Genomic DNA, 11217 nt, shown 5'->3' with positions numbered 1-11217 from the left:
CAGCCTAAATCTTCTTGTTCAGATATTGTTTTTACAATAGGCATGGATGTTGATATATCTATTAATTCAGCTAAAGGCTCCGTACAAGATGACACGGGGTTGCGTGATAATGCATCCGCAATGATATTTGCTTTCCCAGGTAAATACCCGATTCTTGCGCCAAAATCTTGAATGATCAAATGCCACCGAGTTCGTTTAGGGCTGTGGTTGAAGCCTTTAAAGAACTCTGTTAGTGGTTTATGGTCAGTAAGAACCTTAACGGGATAACCGTAAATTATGAACTTAAGATGCACTAGCGAATTAACAATAGCTAGCCCTTCCTTGTCTATTACTGCATACTTACTTTCGGAAGTTCTCAATTTTCGAGAATAGAAAGCTATCGGGAAAAATTGTTTATCGTATTGCTGAAGCAATACCCCTCCTACTCCTAAGTCTGAGGCGTCTGTTGCCATGAAGAATTCCTTACCGAAGTCAGGAAATTTTAAGATAGGAGAACTACACAGTTCATCTTTCAAAGTATTAAACGCCTGTTGATGTTGCTCAGACCATATGAAATCTACGCCCTTCTTCGTAAGATCAGTTAAAGGAGCGGCTATTATTGAATAGTTGCGTATAAAACGCCTGTAATATCCACTACAACCCAGAAATTGCTGTATTTCCTTGACATTAGTAGGTATGGGAAAATTACGTATAGCCAACACCTAATCATGGACTACTTTAAGACCTTGGCTTGACACCATGAAACCCAAATATATTAATTCTGTTTTGAAAAATTCACACTTACTAATCTTTACCCTTAAGTTATGTTGTCTTAATCTCTGTAGTACTAGTTCTAACTTACGTAGATGTTCTTCTAAGGTGTTGGAAAAGATTACAAGATCATCCATATAGGCATGCAATATATCCCCTAACAAGTCTCCAAACACTATGTTAATCATTCTTGTAAATGTTATAGGAGCACAACGTAAACCAAAAGGCATCCGTAAAAATTCATAATGTCCCCTGGCTGTGCTGAAGGCTGTGTATGGGATACTATCTTCTTCTAATGATATCTGGTGAAAGCCTTTAAGTAAGTCCAAACTGGTAAAATATTTATTCTGACCTAACAAAGACAAAATATCGTCAGTACATGGCACTGGGAATCGATCAGGGATCGTTTCCTCGTTTAGACGACGAAAGTCGACGCAGATACGCCATGTTCGATCTTTTTTCGGTACAACTATTAAAGGAAAATTATAAGGGCTGTTTGATTTCCTAATGACTCCTTCTTCTAGCATTTTACCTACTTCATCATTTATTTCATTCTGGAATTTCATAGGGAGTCTGTACGAGGGTACATAAATAATTTTCTGCTTGTCCTTTAACCTTATTTGATGCTCGATCACATCTGTTTTTTCCTAAGGATCCATCCGTAGTGGAAAAAAGATCGTGATATTTAGTTAAAAGTTCAAAAATTTTCTGCTGAATTTCTTCGTCTTGAATATCTTTATTGATTTTATTTTTAATAGATCGCAAAAGGGATTCATCCGCAACTGATTGACAGTTATTGATTTCAGCAACAGTAAGAATACGATGTTTATAAACTTCTACATCCAAGATATGTTGATTTTTGTGAATGACTAAAGTGTTATTTAAATGATTACAGACTTCGATATTACATTGTTGATGTGAGCCTACTGTATAAATAGCTTGTGTGACAGACAATCCGTTAGTTTTCAAAGTATCGGAAAGGATTAATATTTCAGATCCCGGTAGTGTTTTCTTTATTTGCACTATTAAATTCGAAGGTAGGTTTGGTTCGATAGATTGCGTGCAAGATGATATTACGGGTGAACGAGAATTCTGCTGGGTCGCGTATATTATATCTTTATTAATGAGAAAAGTTATTGGTTCTTCAACGTACGTTACGGTTACATTTGTCGTCTCCTTTTTATCCAAAACGGATTTTAAGGTATTAGAAGACTTATAGAATTTCCCCTTGATATACACGCCGTGCTTGGCAGGAGCTAAGATAATATTTTGATTTCCCATAGATGGGTATCCTATAATTACAGCTGGATACATATTAATGTTTTTTACAACAACAAATGTATCGGCAAACGTGCGATTACCGACTCTGAACTGAACATGAGTTATGCCTATGACGTTTAATTCATTATTTCCTATACCTGAAAGTCTAATTCCTGATTTTTCAATCGGAAAGTTCGAAAACAACAAATGATGTGTCTTCAAATCCATGATATTACGTGGACTACCAGAGTCAAAAAATAACGTAAAGGATTTGTGTTCTAAATTTACAGCATATAAGGTTGGCCGTAACTCATTTTGGCTTATTATTGTATGAATTCGTTGCAAATCTACGGGAGCATGCACTGTTTTACTTAATTTGGCCGTGTGTTTCATAGGAAAATCTATTCTCTCACAATTATCTGATAAAACATTAAATTGATTATTCAATACTATTAATGTTGACATGAATGACCTTGACCCAACATCACTCTCTTCCCCTCTGAAGTTAACTATGTGGTATTTGCTTTGCTCTGCACATTCTGAAAATTAGTCTGACCTTGCGAGGTCTGGTTTGACGGACCAGGCTCAGCGATATTTGAAGAAGTGTTTGTTTGTTTTGGACTCTGAACTGCATTGACATTTGGTTGTTTCTTCTTATTGTTAAAATGAGGATTTTTCTTTTTATTTCCATATGGAACTGACTGTGGAATTGACTGTGTATTTCTGGGATATTATTGTGTCTTACGCGAGTAACATTGACTGTATGAATGCGTTGCAGTGTTGTGAATTGAGCAAAATTTCGTTCTGCAGTCTGCGCTTAAGTGACCTTGACGTTTGCAGTTATAACACGTCATTCCCGCTACTGGACTGCTAACTACGTTCACTGTTTGTGGTTTTGTTTCATTCTTTGCAAAAACTTGAGTTAACACGGGATCGAGATCTGGACACTTGGACATGTGTTTCTTTATCTGTTTATAGACATCCAATTCCGTACTTGCAGGCGTTAACTTCTTATCAAAACACCGCACTAAAGCTTTAGGCAACATAAGTGTCATGCAAGTTAAATACATTAATCGTAAAAAATCTTTCACGGAGATGTTATCGTTAGTAACCCAAGTGGAATGACCTAAAATGTCCTGATATTCGTTAAGCCTATCAGCTATGAGAGCTGCTCTCTCAATAACATTAAGCCGATTCATAGTGGCTTGATTAAGTATATTTCGTAACGTTAATACTACATCCAAGGCCTCCTCACCCCCATAGATCGCGCGTAACCTAACTTTGAAATCATCCCAAGTAACTGCTTCTTGAAATGAAACACCTCTTAAATACGCACTCGCATCCCCCTTAGAAAAATCTATAAAACTTTTAGCTTCTTGTAATTGTACAAAAGGGTCTACGATTTGTTTGGCATTTAAATGGGCATCGAAGGATGAAATCCATGACTCCATATTTTGTGGCAAGAACCCGTTGACTCGACCCTGAAAAGGAAGGATTGCTGACCTGGCATTTACAAGCGTCACAATTGGAGGAGGATTAGTCTGGCCTACACCACTAGGTCCAGGGGAAGGACTCACAGGAGGAGTCATGACTGCTGTATTTTTTTTCCTATCTCTTCGACCCCTTGCAATTCTATCAAAATATCTATATGAGTACAGACGCCCACTGCGTAAACGCATATGTATAACAAAATTCCCCAAACAATGTTACTAATCCCAAAACATTTCCCGAGAATTTCTGAAAGAAAAAGGAATTAGCACAAAGAAAGAAAAATTCTAAATGAGAATTCGGAGTTTCCTTTAACAAAGATTAGCAATTCACTCACCCCAGTAATAATCGACTAACGACTCGTGATAACTACACTTCACTGCCCAAACTGTAATGAATTCAAAAATTTGTACTTAGCTTATATATGGGTCTGTGTGATGTCGACACGTCCTCTCTCTCTCTCTTGATGTTTTGTTAGCGATGTAACGTTCGAGTTTCTTGTTGAATGTAGTGCTTCCTGGGTATGTTTTGCAATTGTTGAACGCCAGTCCTTGGGTTTCCTAGGATGTTGATTGAAGATTCAGGTTGTATTCTAACATTTGTTAATGTTAACTGTTTCGTTGGACTATAATACTTAGTCAAAATTGTAGATTCATGTAGATAATGTTGAGTTCTTGAAGATCTTTCTCTGGTTTTACAGCTTTTATTTTGAAGTCTTGAAGATCTTTCTCTGGTTTTAAAGCTTTTATTTTGAAGTCTTGAAGATCTTTCTCTAATTCTTAGAGTTTAACCGCTGCCACCATTTATTGGTGTGCTACTGTTATAAGCACACATTGAGTATGTGTTGTTTCAGATGTGTGTAAATGGATAACAGAACACATCTTATTAGCTTTAAAGTATTTATTCTATAAAAACAACAGAGTTAAACATCTCCATCACTGGAGGAAGCTGGTTGGTCAGATGACCAATTCTGGTGAAGTATAGATATGAACTGACTAACTTATCGATATCACAGATATCGTATGCTTAGTTTATATTAGATTCGTCACAAACTCGGAAGACACCTGCATCCGGTGACGTCACAAACTTTCACACGCTGAGACAATGTGTTGACGTTTAAGAAGAATGTCACATTGTCGAGGTTTGCATTGTACGTCCTGTTTATGATTTGAATGACTACAGCAAGTCCCACGGCTAGCTCCTTCATCCAACATGACATATTACGTCATGTGTTTTGAACATGTAATATTAACTATTCTAATTATTACACATATAACCTCATCCCATTCCACTTTACTTCCCTATCAACTCTATCATACACTTTCTCCTGATCCATAAACGCAACATACACCTCCTTACCTTTTGCTAAATATTTCTCGCATATCTGCCTAACTGTAAAAATCTGATCCATACAACCCTTACCTCATCTAAAACCACTCTGTACTTCTAATATTGCATTTTCTGTTTTATCCTTAATCATATTAATCAGAACTTTACCATACACTTTTCCAACTACACTCAACAAATTAATACCCATTGAATTACAACACTCATGCATATCTCCCTTACCCTTATATTGGTACATTATACGCACAAATACAATCTACTGGTACCATTGACAACACAAAACACATATTAACCAATATCATCAACCATTCAAGTATAGTCATACCCCCTTCCTTCAACATCTCCGCTCTCACACCATCAATACCAGATGCTTTTCCTACTCTCGTTTCATCTAGTGCTCTCCTCACTTCCTCTCTTGTAATCTCTCTCTCTCTCATTCTCATCTCCCATCACCGGTACCTCAACTCCTGCAACAACAATTATATCTGCCTCCCTATTATCCTCAACATTCAGTAAACTTTCAAAATATTCCACCAACCTTTTCCTTGCCTCGTCTCCTTTTAACAACCTTCCATTTCCATCTTTCACTGTCTCTTCAATTCATGAACCAGCCTTCCTTATTCTCATCACGTCTTTCCAAAACTTCTTCTTATTCTCTTCATATGAATGACCCAATCCCTGACCCCACCTCAGGTCAGCTGCCCTCTTTGCCTCACGTACCTTGCGCTTTACTGCCACATTTTTTGCTCTATATTTTTCATACTTCTCTACACTATTACTCGGCAGACATTCTTCAAAAGCCCTCTTTTTCTCTTCCTCTTTTACCTTCACTCCTTCATTCCACCATTCAATGACCTTCCTCATGGTGCCTCCAGCAAAGTTCTTGCCACACACATCACTTGTAGTCCCAACAAAATTTTCTTTTACTAACCTCCACTCCTCCTCTAAATTACCGGTTTCTCTTACTTTCACTTGGCATATGCCATTTTCAACCTTACTTGATATTTACTTTTTACCCCCGGTTTTATTAGCTCTTCAACCCTCACTAGCTCCCTTTTTACATCCACCTACTCTATTCCCCCACTCTTTTCCTACAACTAATTTTCCTCCACCAAAAAAATGATCAGACCTACCGTTAGCAATACCCCTAAACACGTGCACATCTTTCAATCTTCCAAACATTCTTTTATTTATCAACACATATTCCATTATCGCCCTTTCTACCACCCATCCATTTGCCACTCTTATCCATGTATATTTGTTTTTATCTTTCTTTTTGAAAAAGTTAGAGCTTAACACCATCTTTTGCTCAACACACATATCTGCCAGTCTCTCACCACTCTCAGTTTCACCTGGTACGCCATACTTCCCAATGACACTTTTTACCTCTCCAGCGCCCACTCTACATATAAGTCACCCATAACAACTATATAATTCCTTCTACTCAATCCTTCTACACACCTAGTTAATTCATTCCAGAACTCATTACACTCTTCTTCACGTTTCTCACAACCTGGCCCATACGCACTGACAAAAGCCCAACATTCCCTACCCAACCTAACCCTTACCCACATTAACCATTATGATATCTCCTTCCATTCCACTACTTTACCTGTCATCCATTCAATCAGCAATAATGCAATACCTTCTCTTGCTCTTCCCCTTTCAATCCCAGACACTATACCAGGAATTTCACCAAACATCACTTCACCTTTTCCTTTTATCTTTGTCTCACAAAAAGCCAATTTATCCATCCTTTTTTAACTAAACATACTTACAATCTCATATCATTAACCCTGGATAGGTAGCGTGGTGTCGGATTTGGCCGAGACGCGGCGCAAAAACTCGTTTTTTCGTTTCTGCGCATAGACACCTTGCAGGCTCTGGCCTGTCTACCCAGGAGCCGTTAGTTGCTCACCAGCTTCATCGCAGGAAACATTCGCCACTTCTCTACTCCGACGCATTCGTCAGATATCGGCCTCCAAAGTTGGAATTGTTGCATATTAGCAACCACGTTACCGTAACAGGGGTTTGTCACACATACGCAAACATTTTGTATTTTACATTACTGTATTATCATTTAGTGAAATAATGTAATTGTGTCTATCGGAACATATCAGTGAATGGTGTAGGTACTTGTACCAATCGCCATTTTGTTTTGAAAGCAGCAAGAATGTGATTTTGAGGGTAATTTCTAATTTTCTATTTTTTCCTGTTTTCAGATTTTCAGCATGGCGAAGAAATATCTCAAGGAGGAGGAGTTTTTGGAGCTCCTTTTCGTCAGTAGTGATGAAGAAGAGCCTTTGACCCATACCTTTGAAGAAGACACTATCCAAGACGACCTGGTCGACAATGAAACCTTGCTGCGTGAGGAAAACGAGGATCAACTTTTGGCTGCTGAAGTAGCGGAAACAGCGCATGAAGAGAGACATGATTTTGCTGTCTCGCACGCAGTTCGTCTTGTTTCCGTTGTTCCTGTGACTCCTGCAGAATCTCCTGTGCCTTCTTCAGCGTCTCCTGGGCCTTCTTCAGCGTATCCTAGGCCTTCTTCAGTGTCTCCTGGGCCTTCTTCAGCGTCTCCTGGGCCTTCTTCAGCGTATCCTGCGGTTCCTGTGCCTCATCTTAGTCCCGTGGAAATTAGGAGTAGGAAAAGGAAGAGAGGACCTCTTTGCCCTGCAGAAGGTGTGGCATTGAAGAGATTGCCGGATAACTCTTACATGGCTAGGGACAACACGAAGTGGCACTCAGAGCCAAACCCAACAATGCCACCAATCTTGAAGATTGACCAGTTTGACAGTGCCGGTCCTACCATGGCTGTCTTCGGGTGTAGGACTCCTGCTGAAGTGTTTGATAAATTTTTGACAAATATAATGCTTGCAGAAGTGGTTATCCACACCAATGACAAAATCCTAACCCTACGGAACAAATACAAGAGGCAAAACGACCCCACCTTCAAGGATGTGACCCTCATGGAGTTACGTGCCTTCCTTAGGATCCTCATCATGACAGGGGCACGGAAGGACAATCATCTGACAGCGGAAGAGATGTTCTCTAAGTCTCTAGGATGTTCCTTCTACAGGAGCATCATGAGTGAGCGCCGCTTCGCCTTTATTCAGAGGGCCCTACGTTTTGACAGCATTACCACGAGGGAGGAGCGTGTGACACATGACAAATTTGCTCCCATAAGGAATTTGTGGGACCAGGTCATTGCCAATTGCATTGCCAACTATGAACCCAGTGGGCATCTCACTGTGGATGAGCAGCTCCTCGGCTTCAGGGGACGGTGCCGTTTCAGGATGTACATCCCGAATAAACCAGCAAAGTAAGTAAAAAGTTTTATTTATATATATATATATATATATATATATATATATATATATATATATATATATATATATATATATATATATATATATATATATATATATATATATATATATATATATATATATATATATATATATATATATATATATATATATATATATATATATATATATATATATATATATATATATATATATATATATATATATATATATATATATATATATATGATATATAGATATATATGCAATATTTTTAATTTTTTTGATATATATGCAATTTTTTAAAAAAAATTTTATAGGTCTAGTTTTGTTTTCTTTACATTTATTGTTTCTTTTATTTTGTTTTCTTTATATTTATTGTTTCTTTTATTTTGATTTCTTTATATTTATTGTTTCTTTTATTTTGTTTTCTTTATATTTATTGTTTCTTTTATTTTGTTTTCTTTATATTTATTGTTTCTTTTATTTTGTTTTCTTTTCTCTTAGGTATGGCATCAAGTTAGTTATGGCATGTGATGCAGACACGTTCTACATGTGCAATGCCATTCCCTACCTGGGCAAGGGAACTACCAATACAAGTACGCCCTTGGGAGAATACTTCACGTTGGAGCTAACCCGACCCTTCAGGAAGGCTGGGCGTATTGTTACGACAGACAACTGGTTTACTTCCCTGCCACTAGCCAAGGCTCTCCGTGAACGTGGGATGCATTTAGTTGGTACTATTCCTCCAAAACCGTACCTGCCTACTGTGTTGCTGTCAACGCCCATGGAATTAGGCGAATCTGTTGCCACGTATAATTACAAGGACAAGGTCACCGTTTTGTGCCAACGTGTCAAGCCGACGAAAAGGATCCAGATTCTTTCTACAGTTCATCACAATCCCACAGTTATTGAGGATCATAAAAGTCACATGCACATGTTTTATAATGCCACAAAGGGAGGAGTTGACACGTTCGATCAGATATGTTCTGCCCTGACCTGCAGCAGGGAGACCCGGAGGTGGCCCGTATGTGTCTTCTATGGGATTATCAATCTTGTTGTGAATAATTCCTTTTTTATCCACCAAAATTTGCCTGACAACACCTTGTATAACAGGAGTCAATTTTCTGCGGAATTGGCCATGGAACTCGCCCGTGATGCAGCACTTTCAAGACTCGCAAACAAGAGGTACCTCTCAAGGGACTTGACTTACCTCATTTGCTCTGTTTTTGCGGTACAAGAGCCCGAAGACGAGAGTCCAGACACTCCAAAACGAAGTGAGAAGAGCAACAGATGCCCTCTCTGCCCTTCTTCTTCTAATGTCAGGACCAAGCTTTTGTGTGGCAAGTGCCATAAGCCTGTTTGTAACTCCCATGTCAACTACACCTGCGACCAGTGCCAACTCAAGTAGTAAGTTTCACGAATTATTTTTCTTACCCGTTTATATTTACTAAAAACAATTTTTAACCTTTTTGCTGTCATCTAGGGTCATCATAGATTATTTATTTACCATTTTATTGCATATACATCAATTATTAGTACTCTTTCTAGATATGCCTTTCTTTTACGTCAATGGCGCACGGTACGTGTTACATTTGAACTAAGCTTTTGCCCAGTTTATATGAACTATATATAATTCCTAAGGTTTTGCCATCACCTGGGATCATTGTAGATGACTTTTGGAAAAATTCATCCAAATATAATAAGTATTACCACTATAAATATAGCATTCCTTTCACACAAATATTTTGTAGTGATTTTGCGTATACAAACATTAACCGCTTTTTCTTTTCTTTACAGATCTGGCAGTTTTGCTAATATCGGCGATTTTTTTACGTCAAGTTGTGCACACAGGACTCTAGTTGCAGCACCCAAGTGGTTTTTTGTTCATTGTTTTATTTTAAAGTGTCCAGTACAAGTTATTTAGGAAAAATTGTATTTTTATACTTATTTTCGTATTTATGTAAGTACAGTGTTATTTTATATTCAAAGTTTTTTTCTCCTACACCAGTAGAAAGTAGACTCTTTAAACTAGTACACTATAAAAAAAAAAAAATGTAAATTAGTATCCTCCCGTTAACCCCCCGAAAGGGAGTGTAACACATATGACACCACTCTACCTGTTACGGGCGGGTTTGGCCACGCTACCTGTCCAGGGTTAACTCTCTATCGTACTACATCCACACACATTCAAACAGCCCAAAACAGAGTGTGAGGAACAGTCACTCTCCCCCCAGCTCCACTTCTTTGATGTCTTATACGATTATAATACAGGAGAGGGGTTTCCCAGGCCCCTCGTCAGGTCCTTTTAGTCGCCTCTTATGAAACGCAGGGGTACGTTGGCGTTATTATAATTGTTTTCATGCACTCACGGCCACAGAGGATATATATATATATATATATATATATATATATATATATATATATATATATACACATATATATATATATATACATATATATATATATATATATATATATATATATATATATATATATATATATATATATATATATATATATATATTTATATATATATATATATATATATATATATATATATATATATATATATATATATATATATATATATATATATATATATATATATATTATATATATACATATATTTATATACATACATATATATATATATATATATATATATATATATATATATATATATATATATATATATATATATATATATATATATATATATATATATATATAGATATATATATATATATATATATATATATATATATATATATATATATATATATATATATATATATATTATATTAAATCATATATATATATATATATATATATATATATATATATATATATATATTTATATATATATATATATATATATATATATATATATATATATATATATATATATATATATATATATATATATAGGCCTATATATCCATTGTAGCCGTGGGTGCATGAAAATATATTATAATAAAGCCAAACTACCCCTGCGTTTCGTAAGAGGCGACTAAAAGGACAGGACGAGGGGCCGGGGAAACCTCTCTCCAGTATTATATTC

The 11217-nt window shown here is 36.5% G+C and overlaps 1 protein-coding gene across 1 annotated transcript; it reads left to right on the top strand.

The window, feature by feature from the left end:
- Positions 1–5707: 5707 nt before the first annotated feature.
- On the top strand, positions 5708–7952 carry LOC137659777 (uncharacterized; the record flags this gene model as incomplete). The annotated part of the gene is made up of 3 exons (XM_068394578.1): positions 5708–5724; positions 6726–6811; positions 7336–7952. Coding segments are annotated over exons 1-3 (720 nt in total), but the record flags the coding sequence as incomplete, so codon positions are not given.
- Positions 7953–11217: the final 3265 nt, after the last annotated feature.

This window comes from Palaemon carinicauda, chromosome 20 (assembly GCF_036898095.1).
Source record: "Palaemon carinicauda isolate YSFRI2023 chromosome 20, ASM3689809v2, whole genome shotgun sequence".
Taxonomy (NCBI): domain Eukaryota; kingdom Metazoa; phylum Arthropoda; class Malacostraca; order Decapoda; family Palaemonidae; genus Palaemon; species Palaemon carinicauda.
Note: the sequence above shows the minus strand (reverse complement) of the source record. Positions and strands in the feature narration are given on the sequence as shown.